We start from the raw sequence: 23,457 nt of genomic DNA, 5'->3' as shown, positions 1-23,457 counted from the left end.
CACATGTCTAGAAAACGCTGAGGACAGATAGTCCAGAGATGGTCCAGGGATCATCAGCAAGAGGTTACAGGTTTTTAGGGGGAGAGAAGAAAAGCCAGCAGAATCAGTCAAGCTTGGATAAAAAAAATCTTTTCACAACATTCTCTCCCAGGAACAAAACTCCTGGCTAAACAAAGTGTCTCTAGGCATATAAAGAAAAGCAAAGGATTATGTAAAGAATAAGTAAAAGCCTATATAGTTTGTATGGACTTCTTTTTGAATGAAAGCCTATTGATGGGTTCTGAAGATCTTCAACCTGTTTTGACAGTCTTGTACAGAGTAGTACTTTTTAAGCTAATGAACATTTAAGCCATTCATACTTACAGACCGAGACCCAAAGTATTGAGAAATCAGAAAGGTGAAGGAAAGCCAAACTGATACTTCAGAATTACACTTGAGAACAACTCACAGGTTACAACATCTATCCTGTAACCACAGCAAGATAGAAAATGTAAGTCGGTTTGTTCCCACCAAGTATCAGCTTAAGATATGCACTTTGCATACACCTGATTTGCTTTTCTCCAGGTTTTAGCTTTGCTTTTCTGATTTATAAGCCAACTTTGTTGATGTAGCACAAGGAATGTTAACCAAAATACAGCTAATAATCTTTTATTGTACTTTCATGAAGCATGGATTTAAATCCAAACTGAAATGTACGTTCCTCACCAAACTGTGTCCCTGGTGATTTGCTTCTCATCAATTTAACAGGTGTTAAAGTCTTAACCTTTATCATGGTGAAAGATGGGCTATGGTGTCCATCATATTATAGGTAACTCACCGCTTGCCCACAATGTGCCCCTAGCAGCTACTGAAAAAATACATAGAGATTTGTAACAGGAGTTCATACAATAGTAACTGGAGGCTCCTTGTTCATTAAAGGAAGGAAACTACATTTGTGATACACACCAGAACAAAGTATAACAAAGGTGCAAAGATTTATACAGGTTCCCTCAGGACAGGAAATTGCTATCCCCCCGATTCCCATCAGCACAAAGCAGTTTGTATTCTCCACAAATTGCACACAGCATCAACAGGAACATCACATTAGAATTTCAAACCGTCTCTGGTAGGGTGATGCCCCTGTCTTGCACGTCTGACAAAAGTGTCTGAATTGCCTTCTCAATCTACCCTGGCATGCTCAGGCTAACTGAATTCATTATACTGTCATTGAGCACTGCTTTAAAACACAGACTTCTTGTTAATTTTTTCTGAAAAAATCGTTCAAGTATGAAAACTTTGTCCAGAAATGCCACACATTCTTTTTTTGCATTAAAAGAAAACTAAAACCCCACTTCTGTCTTTTCTCATAGTGTTGCTTGCCACAATTTCTCACCTACTATAAACTTATGATAGAGTTTCAAACACATAGATACCTTCATGTAATTGCACTCAAGCCTTTAGAGAAAGTCCTAAGTGAAAAAAAACATGCTTTTAGGAAAAATGTTCTTTCATATACAAGTCTGTGACATAGTGAGTACACTGTTACAACTGACAAAATTACTCCAGATCCTGACCCTTCAAAGCACCCCCGGAGATAACAAAATCTTTATCCTTTTCCCACCTGGCTTTTCCAAAAGAACGTCTCAAAAGAAAATCTAAAGCAGAGTAGAATCTATCTACAGTAGTAGGAACCAACATACAGTGCCTTATTTGCTGCTGTCCTCCACTGTTTTAGGTTGCCAACCATATGTTGAATCCAATTTGTGTGTTTGTACTCAAGGAATCAATAAATGGGAAAAACTAAAGCAAAACACTTGGGAAGGCTCATTGCTTAACTTGTGCTCACTGCTTAACACCAATCAGCTTGGTGTTCAGCATTCAACCTGACACATACATCTTCTAGGCTGCCTGGTAATATTTAGCAGACTGCAGACAAAACAGCTCTGTCCCCAGTCTTTTCCCTGTTGCATTCAAGCATTTTTACTTGTTTATTCCCTCCCTTTACAGTCCGTGACAGGATAGAAAGGGCAAGCATACTTCTGGGAGCAAAGTCAGGAAGTCAAATAGAAAGGAAGTGGAACTGTAAAAACAAGTAGGTGGTAGAGAGAAAGTTTCCCTTCAAAGAGTTAATCATCTATTAAACAAGAGATAAGGCCTCAAAACAAAGGGAAGAGAAATTAAAACTGGCATAGAGAATGAGAGCCTTTAAGTTCAGACTCCCAGACTGATGACCTATGGCATCAGCCACTGCATTCCATAATCAGAAACTCTCATCTATTGCTAATCGAGGTAAATTCCACATTCCACCAAGCAGGATGAACTGCCCATCTTTCCTGGGAGGTGCTCTGCTTAGTGCAGTCATTCTTTTCATCTGGTTTATCTCGCAACTTGGTACAATGTTGTGCTCCTTGTTTAACTGAAAAGGTTCAGGAAAAAACCAAACCCACTAACAGACACCGTGCAGCACCAGCTTGATATGGACACCGTGTTCTCTGTGGTCTTTCTCAGCTTCCTATTCAATGCCCATAGAAAAGGGAACAAACCCACCTCTCTGTTCCTGTGGAACAGTGACATCCTGCCTGCACTGACATGCTGCTCCAGTGGGATCCCTCAACACAACAAACCAGCAGGAGACTGGAGCATCAGTGGCCAGCACACAGCCCAGCCAGAGTGGTGAGCCTGTGCTCAGACAGTGCTCATCTTAAACACATGATGGCATGGAAGAGACAACCCATTCTCAAAGGGGATAACTGGGTGACAGAAGATATTAGGGAGATAACTACTGATAGGTGTGCAGAGGTCAAAGGTTAAATAAAAATGCCCCAAAATACAGAAACAAACACTGTTGATTTCAGACTGCTCAAACTTCTGACTCCTTGTTCACAGTGTTCTTTAACAATTTATTCCATACACTGTTGATGACCTGAAATCTAATCTTTTTTGTGGGAGAACATGAAAAATTTTTATTTAGTCAGAAGTTGAGCTGGATGGTTATTTTACTGTCCCTGGGATAATAGAAGTCTCTTTGGAACTGTTAAAGAAGTCTTTTCTGGAGAGCATACTTTCTCTCCTCCTTGCACAAACAAATGCATACTTAGAACAAGTGGTGACTTCCCTCTATGACAAGCTGCCCTCTCCTAGTCATTTCCCTTGGGCAAGACAGTACGTATGATCCTTCCAGGCTCAGCTGCCTCCACAAGCAAATCAGTCTTCCTTTCCTGAAGCAAAAAAGCAATTGTTATGTGATGAACAAGGTCAGCCATTTCCTGCTCCACATATGGAGCCGTGCTACACTGTCTTGTGTTTCTCTACAGCTGCTAGAAGAGCACTCTTCTGAAGAGTGCATCCTCACTTGGCATGGAGCATAACCCTGACTCGCCCTTCCCCTTCCACCCCACAAACAGGGATTCCTTACTTGGGCCAGATATGGTGTCCTTGAAAGTTTTGAACTGTAACTGAGACATTTGAAACACGTTGCAAATTCCTAGTCCTCCTACAGACTTTTGCAGCTTTTAGAAGAATGAATTTGCTCCTTTTTTGTTCAGCATTTCTTTAAAAAAAAAAAAAAAAAAAAAAAAAACCTATTCAACAAATTAAGAGTTGCATTCTTCCTGGAGGTGGAGGAGTTGTTACATTTTTTTTCCTATATAAGTTTAACACACCTCAGCAGGTTCCCTTATTCAGTATTAGCTGTATTTGCTCCATAGGCATGTCAAACACTCAACATACTGAAAGCAAAGCAATATCTCCTCGTGGATCAGGGATGTGGGTATGAGTTCTGCATGGGTCACGAAACAGAGTGCTCATCCCATGGCAAGCAACAGCTACATTAAAAAATTCCACATTATAAAGCTGGTTTTAGCACGCCTTGCATAAAATGCCTCAGCACACAAAAGAAAAGCAGTATCTTTTTTTTGTACTTAAAACAGGTCTTGCAATTGCTGTCAAGTAGTTCTCCTACATCTCATTTATCATGTAGCCCTGTTTCTTTTTAAGTCAAGAAATTAAACTGGCTGTAGACAGGAATCTTACATTGCTAGAATCAAGATAGTAGAATATTGTTTCTACCTCTGTTTCTGGTATAATGTATTCCTTCTGTTGGTTTTGCTCACGTTTTCATTTTCCTAGTAATTATAAAGCCTTGATACACAATCACCAGCTGTTTAAGAAACACAAATATGGAAAAACAAGCTGTTGCCTAATTTTTGCTGTACAGATGCAGAATTACATAACAGAGTCCCTACCATGCAGCCTGGTTCTACTGTTCTAAATAAGTGGTACTACTTCCATCCCTCCTTTCAGGGGACTTGCCCTGGAAGAATAAAACTGCTCAGAGACATACCTGAGACATACCTCGGTTGTAATCTGAATTCATCCATTTCCTCTACTTCTTTTGCCTCATGTAATTCTTCTCCCCTGATCTCTTTTTGTCTTTTTTTCTTCTTTTTTTTTTTTTTTTTGATTTGGTTGGTTGGTTGGTTAGTCGGTTTTTTTGAGTTAGCCCTTGGAAACAATTTTTATTCCTTTGCTTTAGTAGCCAATTCCTGGTAACATGATGATACAACTGGGAGTAGGACTCTGAGAAGGTTTAGCCTTCTTGCTTGTTACAGGATAGCCCACAAACACAACTGACTTGCAGAATGACAGGATTAAGATCAAGAAGGTTGATGCTCTGCTCTAATGAATTGAGAATGCCAAAGGATTTTTAACAAGAGGTCATTTATGTACATACAATACATAGTTATGTCTTATTTATACTGCAGTAGAGGATCAGCCCTGAAGTCAGACATTTAACAAAAGTAAAACCACAAATAAGTCTCTGTCATAGGAAAGCTGGCATCTGGGATGGCATCAAGGAAAACAGCTGGAAGAACAGGCAGAGGAGGCAATGGAAGGAAGGGCAGCTATCTGCATCAACACATAGTGCAGCAGAATAATCACAACAAGCTCTAGTTATTACAGGGAGACAGCTGATACTATAGGAAAACAGCATTATGAAAGGTGAATTTTGGCTGAAAATTCTTGATAAGACAATTCTAAGTATAGCAATTTTATGCTAAATAATTACACAGAGAGAAGGTTGGCAATTGCTGTCTTACAGGAAACCAGTAGTTGAAAGCATGAAAGTCTCTTATGAGTTTAATCAGACCTTTGTTAGAGCTACCATGGAAACCAAGGATATACTGAGAATTCATTTCCTAATATGTGGCCTGTAAGTACTCTGAGTAGAGATAATTTGGTAGCTACATCTATTGGAAATGCAATCAGGACATGCTAAATAGGGTGAGACACAGTAAATGTTGTATCATCAGAACAGATTACAGTTGGGCTTTGTCTTTTGATTGTCCTGGGCTAACAGCACTGAGTTGTTTTCAGGCAAATACAGGGCAAGTGATTTCATAAAAATTGCTGTGTTCATCCAACACAGATCAGTCCTTGGGAAATCATTTCACCCCTGGGAATGTGAATATGAGTGAGTCCATATAATAACAGATCTTTGCTGTGGGTGATGCTGCAATGAATAAATCTCACAATACTTTCACAATCTCTCTGAGTATTAAGACAGGAAAGCACATAGCCCCAACAGTGTGACACCTAATTTCTCTCCAGCTGCAAGCAGGTGTGGTATTAATTCTGAAATATGGCATTCACAGCAAACACAGTGAATACTTGACTGAATGCAAGAACAGCTGCTCTGAGATGACTGCCATTTATAGGAGGGCTGTGGAGGTTACTAGAAGAAATAAACTGTTGCTTACCTTCCAGAAAACAACTTAAGTGTGCAAGTTTCAGCCTTTGGGATGTTTAAACTATATATACGGGGCCTCTGGTTTTACTGGGAACTGGGGATACATGAATATGCAGGGGAAAGTTCTGCTGTCATTTCATGAATTTGGGGCCAAATTTTGTTGATCTGTACAGTTTTTGACAGTGAAAAGTCAGTGGTTTAGGAAAGATCTCTACTCCCATAAATACGCCACTGAAAAAGGCTCGGCTCTTCAAGGATGCTGCAGCCAACAAAGTCCACAGGAAACTGTGCTCTGTGAACTCCACAAAGGGCTGTGCCCATGCTTAGTACCTCCTGAGCATCTTCTGTCCCCACCTGGTACACACATGCAGAAGCTAGATGTTTGGTATATTCTCATGTGGTTAGAAAGCCTAACTCTAAAGAAGCATGGCTGTCATGTCCCAGTTTGGTTGGAAGTGGTGATAATCCATAATTTTGTGTAGAAGGAAGGGAAAACCTGAACACAAAGTTGGGAAAGATGTGCGGGTAGGCTGTGAAACACAGAGGTTACATGCTGGAAACAGAGGACACCAAAATAGCAGACTGAACTCTTTATGATTCCACTGTTAGTTTTGCTGAAAGGCACAGTTTTTGCCTTACTTTGGATTCTTCAGGTATTATAATAAAGCATACTTTAAAATGTCTTTCTCAAAACTGAGATTTAAAACTATATAAATTCTACTCAGAAGTGAAATGAAAAAACATGCAAGTCTCCCACTAATAATTTCCATCCCTCCATTTATTTATTATCTCATTTGTAATGCAATCTGAAAGTCAGCTTCACATGGTGATCCATCTCAGGCCCCCTAACTATGCAAGTAAACCAACTTCCTATTTGTTTCTCTCTGGAGATCCTCAAATAATGTTCCTCAAGAGTTCTACACTTATCCTTATAAATTTTTCTGCTGGGTCAAAAGTAAGAATGTGGCTATGTAAGTTACATATTTGCCACAGTTTTTCTTCAACCTCTTTTTTGCACTGATCGAGTTGTAGCTTGAAATTAACTTGGTAAGTAAGCTAAATAGAATAGGAGATTAATTAATTTCTTACTAAGTCTGTTTACAGCCAGGTTAATGATTTCAAATTAACTCTTAAAAGTAACCTTCACTCACCTCAAGGGTTAAAAAACTATTTGTTTTATGACAAGCCACGCAAATACTTCTACGCAATTCTGTCTTGATACATAGAACATTAATCATATTTTCCTTTCCCCTTATTCTTTGGAGAAATGCTATGTGATGAGGGTTCAATAAAAATGATTCCTCAAATCTTCCCACTCCATCCTTTGCCACGTACAACAACTCTCATAGTCTCACAGTGTAATTCTTCTTTGTCAGCTCTGGCAGGATTGTAGAGTGAGATCTTGAATATCCTTTCAAAAGCACAAAATATAAGCTAATCAAATATTTTAAAATCACCATGAGGTAAGCTGTAAAGATGCAAAGTGTCAGCAACCTTTGTTAGGGTTCATACACACACTTACCTCGTGGTAAATGAAAACAAATATGTGGTAAGGCTCCTAGAGCAGAGCAGATCAGCTACCCAGCTACCTCGGGTCTGGTGCCAACTTCTCTAGGATTTGGGTCTACAAGGAATGTTCTTTTACTGTTAGTTCCCCTATCTCAAATGACCCTCAAACCTGGCCTGGGATGATTTGTTCTGAATTTTCACAATTTCATGCTCAGTATAAGCTGTTTAGTCTTTTCCCCGTTGAACAACAGTGTGGGAAAGGTGGTTGAGGAATTTTTGCTGCGAGAGTTGTAGTAGGGATGCATTTGTTTTGGCAGTACCTCCAAAAACCTCCTATATTAAGATGTCTTTTAAAAGAATTACTGAGTGTACTTGGAAAATGGGCTGTTCCTTGCAGTGGTGGGATCTCTGGGGCAGGAGCTGGCAGCTCTCCAGGGATGCTGTACCAGACCAATTTTTTTCTTTCTCATCTTGACAACGTAAATGTATGGAACAAAATTCAGCAAAAGTGGGAGAAGGGAGGTAGTCCTTGCTGAGACTGGGGATACCACAACCACTTTACAGGCAGTACCCTTTTTCCATACTACCAGTTGAGAGATGCTGATTCCACAAACGGCATTTCTCAAAACACTCCATTTCTCAGCTCCCAGCTCTGTGCTCACCCTCTGCTGGGCCTTTTAAAATCTGTCCGCATAGCACATGTAGCACACATGCTCTCATCTGCTGGCCTTTACTCCGGGACAGTATGAAAGAAGCCTGTTTGAGTTCAAGAAGTGTTTGGACAACACTCTCAGGCACATGGTGTGATTCTTGGGGTGTCCTGTGCAGGACCAGGAGTTGGACTCAATGATCCTGATGAGTCCCTTCCAACTCCACATATTCTATGATTCTACGAAGCCTTTCACAGAACAATTTCACTTATGCTGCTCTTCCTACATAATTTCTGACATCTGGAGAACTCAGTTTTTAGAGCTCACTGGCCTCATTTTTCTTAAGGATTACACTTGCACCATCCAGGTGGTGCTCTGGTCATCTTCAAGCCCCCTTAGAGAGCTCATGAGAAACAAGGAACTTAATAAACTTGGCCCAACCCATCTCTCCTATCATCATCTCATCAGAGGAGAATTCTGGTGCAGTAGAAATCATAGAGCTGCTATCTCATTCCTAACACATATATGTGCCTTGAACACATTACACCCCATTCCCTAACATTTAATGTTGTGGTTTTTTTGTTTCTAAATTTTACTGGTGCACATTTTTTATGTTATCTCTTCTGGCTTTGGTTGTTTGGGTTTTTTCACTGACAAGATGTGGAAACAGTAAAAGCCGATACATGAGAAGGTGCTCTGGTTGTCAGCATTGGGACAAAGAAATTTAGCATTTTGCTTTGGCCTACTCTAAAGGCCACAGGGTGTTCCCTTGGAAAAATGAAGTTGGAAGGGACCTGATGTTTCAGTTCTTTGTGTATTGAACATCCAGCTAAGGGAGGACAACATTCCTGTTCCCTAGAGAGCAGTTAAAACAGATGCTGGAAGTCCCTGAAGGAGAGTTGCTCTCTGAACCCTGCAGATCATGACCAGCTGAGAAACAAAGAACTGAGGGAGATTTATCGTGACCAAGAAAACAATTTCTGAAGACAAGGACCTGCCCAGTTACCCCTGGGGTATGTCTTTTGGCAGTGCCACAGCAGCAGCTGCTGCTGTACTGCAGTCCAGCCTTTATGTGGCAGCAGAGCCCAGCTCTGCTTCAGGCCACCACAACAGGCAGCCACAGGCAAGGGGCCAAACTCGAGCAGGACTACTTCAGGGTAACACTGTGGAGGGGTTACAGGTCACTATTTTAAGCACCAAATCAGTTAAGACCATTCTTCCAAAAGCAAGACAGCCTATACAATGGTGTTTTAAATAATGGTGGCAGAAGCTTCAGGTCCTTCTATGAGGGATTCAACATTAGCAGGAGCAGAATGTAGTCAGTGTTAACCAGGGAGCAAACAGGTCCCTAGTGACCGTATGGAGGGCATGTAAGGACAAGATCCTCCAAAAATCTCAGTCTTCAACTGAGTTAGCTCATTTAGATGGCATGGCAAGGGTGTAAAAGCTAAGCCATTCAGATTAGCCACTGCCTACTCCATCACATAATTCCTATCTCCTTATCTCCATACCAAATTCATGGCCTTGCAGCTTCCAGAAGTATTTGAGAAACCTAGTTTCTAAATGTTACTAAGGAAACAAAGCTGTTTGTCCAACTGCAGCTAAATCTACATGACCATTACTAACTCATACTCCAGTCCGTGCCTGATTTTGCAGTCCCATTGCTCGAGCCAGACCAAGCCCGATGCTGACATTCCACATGCAGAGCCAGAAGTGCAGTGCAAGTCTGCTTTCCTCTGACTGAGTTTTCTTGCCTGAAAATCCACTGGCCAGGAAAGCCTCTTGGCCAAAGTTACTGATCTAGCCTATAGCAACATTTGGCTTCAGCATCATCTTTAGCCCCCAGACAGTGTTATAGTACAAGCACAGGATAAGGAATGGCAGCTGCTAAGAGAAAAACATTGCCATGATCTACACTTGGAAAACCTTTCCAAATGCTTTTTCAAAGTGAGTAAATACTAAGTGATCCTTTTAAATTCAGTAGTAAACAAATTAAAAAATGCTTTTGGATTAAAATCAGCTAAACTATTTGCCACATTTGTATAAAGTACTTAATATAGCTTAACCCTGTTAAGCCCAGTTACTACACTTACAGCATCATCTATATCTTTAGGCATCAAAAAATTATCAAAGCTGACTTTTTGAAACATAATGATTTCAGGATCCCTTCTTGTATGAAAAAAAGCAGCCAAGGAATTTTAAACCTTTTCAGTTTTAAAGAATTAGACTAAATTTCCAATGTAGGCTGAATTCTAAAATCAAATTGTCTTGAAATGCAAAATGTACCAGAAACATTTAGGGGAAAAAATAGCTTCTGTAAACTCAAGATTCAATTTTATTTAGAATATAAAAATCATAGAAACCAGGTTTTCACAATTACAGTGTTAAAAATTCTGTTACATTAATGAAATAATAATAATAATAATAATAATAATAATAAAGACTGAAGTAAGAAAATAGGTAGGGATTTAAAATGTCACAGTCTGACATTTTCCATAATAAAAGACCAAAAGTTGAAGGTGGTATTAGTGGCAGCAATAATTCTGAGTCTCCAAAGAGAGTTCATTAAACAATCTTCACTGACATCTAAACCTATGTAAAAAGCAAAGGCATGGAAGGAGAACTGAATGACTTTCAGAATCTTAGACTTCCAATTAGGAAAACCTTACCAAGAAGAGACAGAAAAGTACTTTGATCAGAGTTGGAATGGAGGATCTGTTTGCAGATGTTAATTGAAATAAATTGTGCAAAAACACCAAGGAAGGAAAATGTTTTCCTAGAAGTGAATTCCTTATTGGTTAAAGATGTGCATTCATTTTCTTTTGAGCCTTTTCCAAGGAGCTGTGCCAAATATGATAACAAACACTGAAACTGGGTAACAGCTAGGATCTAACAATCACAATGTGATCAGAGCAGAGATGGTGAAGTATTAAGCACAGCAAAACAACAAGTAATACAAAGGTTTCTACCTGAAGCAAATCTGAATTTGAAAACAAGATAACGAGAATGAAATCTGACTTGCAAGTTTGCAACCTACAGTAATAGAGAGTATGAATTACAGACCAAGAAAGAAACAGGTTTCTGATCTCACAGGGGCAAAGTACAGACGGGGAGAACACAGTTCAGGGTAGGAACATTGCACTGTATCTAAGCAAAGCTCCTCTGAAAGTAAATTTGAAAATGATCTGATAACTTTTCAAAATTGAAATGTATGTTTACATTTACCTTCACTGACATTTGCTCCATACTGTTTTCTCTTAAGCAAGTGAAGATGCAGGAAGTGTTCAAACCAATTTGCTGAAGAGCTCAATGACTCACTGAGGAGTTATGCTATACAACAACCAGTGTAGGAATTCAAAGCCTGCCACAAGTCCCCAAAATACTGTCAGGCTTTTCAGTTTTAACACTGAGGACATTTTCACAACAGCAAGAAAGATCTGCATTTGTAATGTACTCCCGACTCTCCTAAAGTGAGACTGCTGCACTAATAACAACCCTTTACACTCAATTCATTACTTTTCCTCTAAGCAACAAAGTTTTTGTCTTTATTATTTATATATATATATATATATATATATATATACACATTTATATATACATATATATCTCTCTCTCATTACAACAACTCACCCTATCCCTAAGGCAGGACCTTATGCACCATTTTGCTGAACAAATGCCTTCCTTTTAAGGCAGCAGGCAGCAACTGAAACCAAGGAGCAGAAACACCAACTCAGAGCACTCCTGGGGGCTCAGAAGAGGCACAGGGAAGCTGTGCATGATGTTTCCTTTTGCCCATCCCCAAACTGACTCAACATCTTAGTTTACAAATGGCACGCATAGCTTAAGCAGACAACTTTCAACACACAGTCAAATGCACATGTTTTTAACAGAATTGCTCTGGAGAGTCACAGCTTGGATGTTGGAGGACCATGTGCTGCACGCCCACAAATTAGACAAGTTCAGGAATAGTATTTTTTTACCTATTTAAAACCACTGGGTAAAAATCAGACCATTTTTAGTGTAATGTTGGAGAAGCTTCTAGGAGATTATATATCAAAGAATTATCACGCAGATACCACAACCATTATTCAACAAAAAATTGGCAGCATCTACAGTATGAACCCAAGGTTTCTGAAGGGAGAGGGGAGTTTTAAAAATTTATCAGAATGGCCTGGACACACATGAACTTTCTCTGACACATTTATCATTTAATTTTCCTTTAAATGGGACTGGCAAGCTCTTTGACTAATGCAATGAACCAGAGATATGTTACAAAAGGTTTAATAAGGAGTTCTCTATAATTTTCCAGTTGTGTCAGCACAATGAGTCTGACTGCGTCCATAAAGATGCATCTCTCAAACACAATCCAGACCTTCCACAGTCAGCTCCTTGGCACCCTCCGTAGCCACCAGGTCCTGGTTTATGACTCTCAGCTCACAAGGGCCTCTCTGCCACAAAGGTGTGCTGCTGTCTATAGCTCTCTCATCCTGCAGCTGCAAGAGAGGCAGTACCAGACGAACCAGTCCGTGGCCTCTGGCTGTCATCGGGAAGGACGTTTACACTGCAGCAGTCCCTACAGCAGTTGAAACAACAGCTGAGAACACCTAGCCTTCATCCAGCTAAGATGTAGTATATTCAGTTTATGCCTTCAAAGGTACGAGTAAAGAAGTTTCAGAGCTCACTTTTCCTTCACAGAATCACAGAATTGTTAAGGTTGGGAAAGATAAGATTATTGAGACCAACCATTAACCCAGCATCACCGAGTTCACCACCAAACCACATCCCCATGTGCCACATCCACATGCCTTTTGAACACTTCCAGGGATGGTGTTTCCACCACTTCCCTGGGCAGCCTGTTTCAATAACTGACAACTTGACCACCCCCGCAGTGAAGAAATTTTTCCTCACCACAACCTCCTTTCAGGTAGTTTTAGAGAGTGATAAGGTTTCCCCTGAGCCTCCTTTTCTCCAGGCTAAATACTCTCAGCTCCCTCAGCTGTTCCTCATAAGACCTGTGCTCCAGACCCTTCACCAGTTTCACTGCCCTTCTCTAGACACGCCCCAGCACCTCAACATCCTTCCTGTCAAGGCTGTCAAAAACTAGTAATAAACCAATCACTTCCTGCACTTTGTGTTATATCTGGAGCAACATCATGAAGAGAGTTCAATCCCATTCATCTGGAAATAAGTTTTTACCCTTTTGTTGAGCTTTGAAATTAATTTTATCTGCCTTTAATCAGTAATTCTATTTAGGCATAATGATGTTCCCAACTTGTTATACTTCAAATTAAATATTTTTCTTATGGTATTTACTGAACTAGAACCAGTACAGTAAAATCTAGCTTTGCCACAGAACCACAAACTGGAGTAGGTCAGCAGGAGCCTTTGGAGATCATCCAGTCCAACTTCCTGCTCTAAGGAGGGTTACCTACAGCAAATTGCTTGGGGCCATGTCCAATGGGGTTTTGAATAGCTCCAAGAATGGAGGTACCACAACCTCTCTGGGCAACCTGTGCCAGTGCTTGACCACTCGTTGAGTAAAAAAGTTTCTACTTGTGCTTACATGGATTTTTCATATTTCAGTTTGTGCCAGCTGTCTCTTGTCCTGTCACTGGACACCAGTGAGAAGAGTCTGGTTCCATATTCTTTAATTCTCCCATCAGGTACTTATATATGTGGACAAGATCACTCCCCAGGCTGTACAACCTCAGCTCTCTCAGCCTCTCCTCACATATCACAGGCTCTATTTGTTAATCATCTTTGTGGTTTTTTGTTGGACTCGCTCCAGTACATCCATATCCCTCTCGTACTGGGAAGTCTAGCACTGGATCCAGCACTCCAGGTGTGCCTCACCAGTGCTAAGCAGATGGGAAGGATCACCTCCCCAGACCTGCTGGCAGTATTCCTCAAAGTGCAGCCCAGGAGGGCTTTGCCATAAGAGCACCCTCCTAGCTCTCCACCAGAACTTTGCTGCTTTTCCAGACAGTGGGCCCCAAGCTGTCTGAGTGCATGGGGTTATTCCTTCCCAGGCACTGGATTTTGCATTTCCCTTTGTCAGCCTTCACTGTATTCCTGTTTGCCCACTCCTCCAGCCTGCCCAGATCCCTGTGAATGGCATTACACACTTGTGGTAAATCAACCACTCCTTCCAGTTTGGGATCATCTGTCAATGTGGGAAGAGTGCACTCTGTCTTACCAACAAGGTCACTGATGAAGCTATTAAGAGGTACTGGAGCCAGCATTCACCCCCAGAGCACCCCACCAGAGACTGGCGTCCAGCTGGACTTTGAGCCATTGATCATAACTCTCAAAGCTCAACACTTCAGCCAATTTTCAGTTCACCTCACTGTCCACTTATCTAATCCATACATCACCAGTTTCTCAAGGAGGATTTTATGAGAGACACTGTTAAAAGCCTCACTAAAGTCAAGGCATACAACATCCACTGCTCTTCCCTCCACCTCCAAGGCAGTCCTCTCATTGTAGAAGGCTATTAGGTTGATTTGATCAAATATTCCCTGTCCTGATTCTCCTTCACAGAGGGTAAGTTTTCATTGCTCAAGACATTCCCACTGGTCCCAGATGCCTTGGATTCCTGAACACAAGTCTCATCAGTACAGATCAAGGCAAAGAAGGCATTAAGTGTCTTAGCCTTTTTCATGCCCTTTGTGACCTGGTCCTCTGCCCTATTCAGGGGTGGGCCCATGTTTCCTCTTGTCTCCCTTTCGTTACTTATGTGCCTGCAGAAGGCCTTCTTGCCTCCCTTCACATTTGCTGCCAGATTCAATTCCAGTTGTTCTTTGGCTTTGCAACTCCACCCCTGCATGCTTGGACATTCCTCTGTATTCGCACAACGAATGCTTCCCGTATAGAGCTACATGAGTTTACAACAAAATTCTTTTTTAAAAAGAGGAAAGAAGAGAACCAGACATTTCAAGTTTTCATTGCAATTCTGGGGTCTTCAGTTCTACTTACCCGACCTGTAGCGCTCATCCCGTGACCCTGAGGACCTGCGACGGTGATATCGAGAGGAAGAGGACGGAGTAACAGGAGTTCGACGTTCTTGTGGTAATGCCTGGTCCACTCCTGCAATAATAAAAGAAACCAAACAGCTCATTCTGATTGAATTTTTGAAGATTTATAGTGAGGGGGAGTTCAGCACACACTAGAAGCAGAAAATGAACATTCAGTGCCTAAAGCGTGTCATGTCAAAACACACTACTTGCCTCTGGTCAGCTTTTCTGGTGTGGTTATTTTCCTGATTGTCTTTAAGGAACCATTTTTCCAGGATAATGGACAACATAAGAAGAGCACAGAGACAGTAAGCTTGGAGATTTTTTTTTCCCCCCCAAACAGATGACTTTTCATTAAGCAGTATTCAGGAAATATTTTAATGAGTTAATAAAGGCAGACACTATTGCAATGTATATTGAAACCTTCCTGCACATTGGTTCGTAAGAAAACTTAGCCAGTGTGTATCATCTAAAACCTCATCTGATTGATATCAGTTGGTGACAACACAATACTAACGTGTGGAAACTAGTTCCTGTGGGAATTATAGTAATACATATAGGCATTTTTAGCTACCAAGGGCCAGAAAGTAAACAATAACTGCACCAAACCAGGCTGAAAATAGCAACATGTTCCAGCGAAATAATAGAATTAGCCTTGTAATTAGCCTTGTACCTGCAGCATCTCAGTATGCTGGGCCTAAATATCAGTATTTTTAGATTGAAACCTTTTATTCATCCCTTTCTCATAGTGAACTTGCTTTCTTTTTTAATAGTATTTTCTTGAAGGTTTCTTAAAATTACAGTAGTGGTATAACAACAGCATCATAGATAAACACTTCTAGAAACTGATGTTCCTAGACAACTTCCAGAGAAGAGTGAAGGCAATTACTTACACAGGAAAATTCAAACAAACAATAGGAAAAGAAAGTAAATCTGCATCTGTAATAATGGCATAATATGGTACCCTGCTCTCTTCCAGAGAAGAACCTGAGCAGACAAGCCCAGTAAACGATGCATTCAGGTTTGAGCTAACAAAGCACAGGGCCTTGGGTGCTGTGATGCACAGGGGTAAAGAACAAGGAGTGCCTGAAAAAAAAATTGATGCTTTCTCATGTTTTTTTTTGCCTTTGAGAAGCAGTTACACACTATGTGTAACTGTAAGAACAGAAGTAAAACTGGCCTCTTGCGCTGAGGGTTCAAATGGATGACAAATAATTTGAAATTGGACTCAACAAAACAATGCATGTAAATATGTTCATATTTTTCAATTAAAACACAATGTAAAATCTCTTCACTACTATTTCTGAACTATTCAATGCCAGCTTATTGGAGAAGATAAGAGTTTACATTTGTGGAAACAATAATTTTTATGTAGAATACAGATCAAGCAAAAATGCTGTGATGACTTCAATCAATCTCAGTTAGGTTTCAACAGGCTCTTTAAAAAGCACATTTTAAAAAAAAAAAGTTGGCTTTGTATGCTTAGTTCTTTGTGAAAACAAACTGCACTCAAAATCCAGCTTCTCTCTTAAATCTCTGGAATATCAGCAATGTCAAGTCTGCTTTGATTTTGTGGAAAAATGGATGGTTGGCTAAAAAACATACTTGGAGTAAAATCTTATAGGCGCCTAAAAGACAGAATGAATCCATAAATTTTCTTCTACTCAGATTGTGATTAATAATTCACACTCTTAAATCAAATAACATGTCTTCGTTTAACTCCTCTGTCTCCACATACAGTACTGTGTAATTTCTCTTGCCCTTGTATTCTTTAAGGCAGGTGAACCTGACTTCTGAATCACTGAAATAATGAAAAGAAATACTTCCTCCTCATTTTTATATTCAGAATTTTTCCTTCTTTATTTGGTCACCCTGAAAATGAATAATACATAGTTAATAAAAAAATTAACTTTGATTGAAATTTTTCCAAAAATTATCTTTCAGTCTGTACAAGGTGCTAAGATCATTATTCATCTCAGTCCCTATCCACATTGTCAGGAATGAAACAATCTCTAGAAATCACACATATTTACAAAAATCCTAAAAAAAACCACCCAAAAATTGTAGACCTAACACTGTTGCTGTGTGACAGAGGTTTTGTGAAAAAAAAGCAGTGCCACGCTTCCCATGGCAAATGATTTGTGTAGGGCAACGGTATGTGGAGAAAAACAAAGATAATTGAGGTGTTGCCACTTTGGTACAACATTGTGATGATACAGGAAAAGGGGATTAACTGCATCTTTCAAACAACAATAGGCTTTAGAAACTAAAGAAGAGAAATTAAAGAAAACTAAAGAAGAGAAAGTAAGGAAAACTAGAGAAGGAGAAATTAAATTCTCAGGAAAAGCATCAGTTTCAGAGGTGTGCAGCTGCTGCAGGAGGGAGATTTTTCAGGCAGACCTGAAAGCCACTGGATAAAATACGTTCAAGCCTGTGGTTTCCTTTTCCTGGCCTAGTGGTTGTGAGACATCTCAAGTGTCTCAGTCTCTTCTTCTGCAGCTCTGGGAAATGCAAAAAGATCTTTTTCCAGGTGCAAAAAAGACAGTGTACATAAAGTGACATCAAATGCTTCCCCTACTGTGGCAGAAGACAGCAGGACACCCAACTGGCCTGCAGCACTGCCGCCCACAGCGCTCCCTGACACTGCCCAGGGCTCCTCCCTTCTCCAGCTCACCATGGACATCATGCTGCTTCTTATTCTTACTAAAGATACACAATTCTCTCATCCAATCTTAAAACTGAGACACTTCAGCTAGTTTACTTCCCTTTTACTTTGCATTCATGTGTTTGTTCTTTTAAGTAAATCAGTTGTGACCCAATTGGTAATATGGATTTTCTTCATAGAAAAGAAAGAGAGAGCCCCAACATCCTGCACCAGTAGTCATTTAAGGCCACAGAAAACTAAAAGAGAATACGAAAATGTCTTCTGCATTTATGAGCTGTGGGGGTTATTTGATGGCTTTACTTCCCAGTTTCCCATATATACAAAAACAGTGACTAAACCTCTACTGGTATGGAGCAGAACGTGAACTCGGCTCACTGATAGCACCAATTAACCATGAGGAAGTTTATGCTGCACTAAAATACTGAGGAGAAGCTCTCCATCAGCCACCTGTGGGGAGATCTCTTCATACTACGTTCCTTTAATGCGCAAAAACAGAAAGCACTGCCCAACTTTGGAGAGAGAGCAAGAAACTGGATGACAGTTCCCTGCTGAAGGGGCTGGAGCAGGAATTAGCTGGAATCGCCCGGACTCACAGCTTGGCTTCCCATGCACCCGCTCCCTCGCACGGCACCAGTGATGGTGTGAGACAAAGTGCACAATAGGAAAACCTACACGCTGCCATTCCTGAGCGATGGGTGGGAGTAAAAGCCATGCAGAATAATGAGTACCATGAAATCAGTGAAGTGTTGCCATAAACAGCGAAGCAGTGTTAACAGCCGAATTGTTCACCTCCATGAAGGCTCTGGCAGTATAGTGCAGTAACAAGCATCTTTTTTTTTTCCCACTTTGACTTCTGAACATAACTAAACCCCAAAAATTGATGGCTTTCACAGCCAGCACAAGGGTCTGTGAGTTAAGTGCTAATGCTTGCTCAAGTGCAGCTTCGCCCAGATGCATTTGTGAATTGGTGGAAGCAGTGGCATAATGGGCTTTGAGAATCTGTACTTGGATCAATTCCTAAATTTCAGGAGACAGTAGAGCAATGGATGGCTTTTCTAAAAGAAAGGATAGTGTCACACCAGTATCCTGTGTGCAGACGCAATCGCAGTCACTGTCAAATTGGCATCATTCTTAATAATACCATGGTCTACTTGGCACTAGTGATTGACTTGTCACAAGCCACAAAGAATTTTAGCAAAATATATATGCCTGGAACACAGATGTTTTATATGAAAGGCTGAGAAATCAGCCTTTACAGTCATCACATTTCACATAAGCATCAACAGGTGCACTAGAGCAAACAGCCACATTCTTAATACAAGCTAATGCTGCTAATGCAGGATCCAGCTTGCAGATTAAGACACCTATATTTGGGTGTCTACAAGAAGGTGCTTAAACTAAGCTCCCATTATGAAAAACAGAGACCTAGACCAGGACTCAGAATTCTAAACAAAGGTGTCCAACTTATTTTCAAATGTTGTGGGCTATGACACTTGGCTTGACCAGAATGGCATATTATCCCCTTTAAGTCTTGCTCTGTGCAGATGTCTCCTGTACTACAGGAAATCCTGAACACTATTAGACACCTATCTTCAGGCAACTACATAAGCCCAGTGAAGCCTTGAGAGCTATGCAGGTGGTCAGTGGAGGTATCTACTTTTGAGTAAACTGAACAGCTCTCTGGGTTTCATCAACTGAATTAACTGTGTCTCTTCACATAAGAATGGAAGCTTAAATACAAGGTTCATAGGCAGACAACTTAATGCAGATATATCAATCCACAAATCCTAATCTGCAAGCTGGGTCCTGTCTTGACTGTATTTAGTTGAAAATGCAAGAGCCTCAGTAAAGCTATTTAAGCAATACTACTGCAATCTGGATAGCTTTAACTGCATGGAAGGTACAGAACTGTCAGCTGGAATCAGGCTTCACCTCTTTTTTTTTGCCTTCACCTCTTTGTTCTTCCCTTCTTTATTACTTCTTTTTTAGCTAAATTGCAGTGCTATGGGCTGATAGTGTGGCAATAGCTGCATTGCCCTCTCCAACAGAGGACAATTGTTTCCTTAATGACAGCTGACAAGCTGCTTTGATATATCTCTTATTCCTATGTCTGTGTGAACTTTTTGAATCTAAAAATATCTAAAAGCTGAAATGTCGAATTGACAAGAAATAGAAGGAAGGCATTCTTAGACAGAGGTTACATTTATTGTTCTAAAACTAACTTACAGTGTGTGCCCCCCAGGAGAGAGAGCTGTAGGATAAACTCAACAACTCCAGGGCCAGTGGGAAGGAAGGCAAACAGTGCTTGCAGTGCAGTTTTAAGAAATGGTATTTACCTTCTCTTCACAGTATTTCCTGAGCTTCTATGCAATGGCTGATGGCTCAGCTTTAAAAGCAAAGCCAGGTGGTGAACACATCGTGTATTTTGTAAACAGGTTAAATGTCACACCATCCCCACGGAACTTCTTGCATAGAATGGTATTTCACACTTCCCATCAAATGTACAAGTAAGTAATGAATTTACTGGATAAGCCAAAGGAGATTTAAAATGCAATACTTCTAACCAAAGACATTCAGAAAAGTGGAGACACTTTCTGCTAGATAAATCTGGAAAAACTGGAATTTCTGATTAGATTTGTTTAATTTACATTTTTTCCTTCACTGATGAGCTTACTCCCGCACTTGGTCCTGATTTCAAACAAACCACAAACTTCAAACTGATCTTCTTTCCTTATTAAAATCTCAATTTTGCCTTCCAGCATTTCCTTGCAAGCTTTAGCTTTCAGTTCAAGTTTAGTATGGATATCATAGGCTTCTTTTTTCTCTCCTTTATCTCAGTGACAGTGGACATCACATTGTAGCTCCAATTCACATGTGATGTTTGATTTCCATTGTTCTTTAGACAGTCACACAGCTTCAGTGTACCATCTGAAGATTCTTTCAGGAGAAGGCTACTTATTCACACAGCAAACACATTCACCAATGGGCTGGTCAACTCATATTGCAGACAAATTTGGGCAGCATTGTGAATCCCAGCAATTTTTCATTTTGACAGTGGCACCCAGCTCTTCAAACACCTCCACAGGCTCTACCTCCACTGCCCCAGCCCTCAGTGAAGCAATTCCTTTCTACCCTCCATCACTCACCTCTAATTAAGCCATCTTTTCTCACCCATTTGTCAAGATTATTTTAAACCAACACTTTCATATTTCCCCCTATGCTCTTGTGTTCAGCAGATGGTGTCCATTACCATTCAACAGATATTTTACTGGAAATCTTCAAATTCTTTGAAAAACACCCCAACTCTGATGTGTACTAAAAATATCCTCCCAGACAAAAAATATCATGCTGAGTGCTGAAACCACTACCTGCATTACTAACTGATTTCATCATGTACTCATTTCTTCCCTTACAGCCATTTTTTTGGCCTTATTATTAGGGTGAAAAGTGAAGAAAGGTATTTTTTTTGCTCTGTGTTTGAACAAGGTTTAGTGTTACGAGGTTATGGTGCAGGATAGAAAACAGAGATGCCCAAAAAATAAAGAATGATAAAATGGTAACTGGGCTCTCAGTCGAGTGGCAAAGCCAAAGCAGTAACCAGTTCTCAGATGCTTTCTGTGCCTTCCTATTTAACTGAACTAGGCTCTGCAAAGCATCCACCAGTTCAAACCAAAACTCTTCTTTAAACCCAAAACTTACTAAGCATTTGTCTGCATGCCATAGTTTCTCATCTGTGAAACATCTGTCACACTGTTTCCATGTGTTGTCCAATGCATATGCCTTTCAATGAGATGAGATACATGCTCTCAATACACATACATGCTCTGAAATGCCCCATCATGGTTATCCCTTGATAAGATCTTCAAGAATTAGTAAGGCAGATGTGATAGGAACACTTGTTAGTATTAATAAAATGAATACATGAGGGTATTTTTTCAGTTCCAGAATCAACCTTTGTTTAAACATTTCTTTGCAATCTAAATAATGTTGCAATCCCAATAATGTCTGTGGAAGAGAAAATGAAATTGTAATCACCAAGTTTACTTGGAGTGCCCAAAGGGTTAGCAGCAGAAATAGTTGAAAGCAAATGGATGCACGCAAACACACAGAAAAGTATGCAAATGTATGCACACATTACAGATATAGTAATATGTGTCATGCTAATGACAGAGGCTACAGAAATTGGTTCCTGTAATTCTAGAGAAAATTGTTCCTTCATAAGGTAAAGGGATCTTCTGCGCAAATGTGTTATCTTCTCTGCACTGTGTATCTTGAAATGTCCCCAAGCTAGTGCTGTTGGGGCTCCAGCAGCAGGAGGTGCAGCGATCTGTCTCTAGGCCTGTGAAAGGAGCAGCAGGTGCCTTTTAAGCACTGCATCTCACAGATTTATCAGCCATAATAAATAAAGCACTGATGACTGGTCTACATGGTTACACTACAAATAGAGCTACATTGGTGGTACCAATGATGGGAAATTACAGAAAGCAATCTAGTGTAGACACAGCACTTCATTAAGAGAGAATGAACCACCCATGTCTAAGCTGTTAGAAGCAAAGCTTAATTGATCACAACATTGTCTCTGTTCTGTGAATGAATAATCAAATTTCCTGGCAAAAGACTGGAAGCAAATTGGGCAAAAACACAGCTTATGGCGAATGCAGGTAATTTAGCTATTTTTCTTCTAGGGAGGGTTTCTCTTAATAGCACGCATGCAGCTGTCCACGTTATCTTACCCAGAACTGACTGATCGAATCAAGATAATCTTCAGAAAGTTATTCTAAAATAAATGTCTGTTCAAGTGGTTATTCTTTCAGCTCTTGGCTGTCATGGTTCCTCTACAGAGACAGTAAGAGAAAGGTCACTGCACAAGAGGGACTGGGATATATGTACAGATATAAAGGTCCGAATTCAGTATGTTTTTTGGATGTCAGACACACAGGCACACTAAGAAAAGAAAAACTACTCTGTGCACAGAGCAGCTCCTGCTACAAACTAACATCCTGAGAAAGCATTTTGAGGAAACAAAGCTGTACTTTTGTCTCCCTGACTTAAAGCAGGTGGAGATTTAAAGGGAAAGAAAAAGGGGGCTCCCCCTACCCCTCCTCCCATTAACAATGCCAAATGCAACACATCCGTTCCAGATTTCTGGATATTCGACAGCCCAGCTGGAACAGTACAAATGTCTTTTGCATATGTGCAGTCTGTGCAGCATCTGGATGTGTCAGGCCTACTGTGCAGGCACTGCGGAGTCAGCCTGCAGATGTGCAGTGGATCCACCACATCCCTTGAGTGACACACACATCCCTTGTGTGTCACTCACTGCACGTTTGCTGTACAGCATATGTGACAATATGCTCTCTGGGATTGTCCTCTCAGCAATAGGGAGCTAAGAGTGAACTACAACACTGGAGGAATATCAATCACATGGTTGCCCAGCTTTACCTTTCATTAATCCTATTCCTAAATAGTAACAACTCTCTCTTTCTAAAATGGCAACACCTCAATAAGCATGACAAGAAGACCATTATATGTCTGTGTGTGTTCATATATGTCTATAGCCAACCCTTCTACTGCCTACATTTAGCACTTAGATGGTTTCATATCATTAATATTATTAATCCTGTAATTGCAATTTACACTTAATCATTCCCATTTTGCAAAAATCTTGTGCAGAGGAAATTAATCATGTCAGACTGAGGGAATCTGACTTAGAGCTCCCATATAAGAGGAGAAATACAAATACAGTCAGAATCCCATATGGATCTCCTCCCTAATCTTATGACAAATTGGTATGAGAATGAGTGGAGAAAGGTTTCTGAAATAGATAACATTTTTACAGGTATGTCTTGTCCTGACAGAACTGCAAAGCTTATCTTCCCTCTAGAAATCTCT

At 40.3% G+C, this 23,457-nt stretch overlaps 1 protein-coding gene across 5 annotated transcripts in view; it reads right to left on the bottom strand.

The window, feature by feature from the left end:
• The window catches only part of DIP2C (disco interacting protein 2 homolog C), a 310,293-nt gene that overhangs the window by 115,704 nt on the left and 171,132 nt on the right, over positions 1–23,457 (bottom strand). For all 5 annotated transcript variants that reach the window (XM_051812854.1, XM_051812853.1, XM_051812855.1 and 2 more), the window contains one exon: positions 14,863–14,973. In XM_051812854.1, the coding sequence (XP_051668814.1) occupies positions 14,863–14,973 (111 nt within the window). The remainder of the gene's footprint in view (positions 1–14,862; positions 14,974–23,457) is intronic.

The sequence above is a fragment of the Manacus candei genome, unplaced genomic scaffold (assembly GCF_025592945.1).
Source record: "Manacus candei isolate 608988 ecotype Guabito, Panama unplaced genomic scaffold, ASM2559294v1 h1tg000089l, whole genome shotgun sequence".
NCBI lineage: Eukaryota > Metazoa > Chordata > Aves > Passeriformes > Pipridae > Manacus > Manacus candei.
This window is presented reverse-complemented; position numbering and strand designations above follow the sequence as displayed.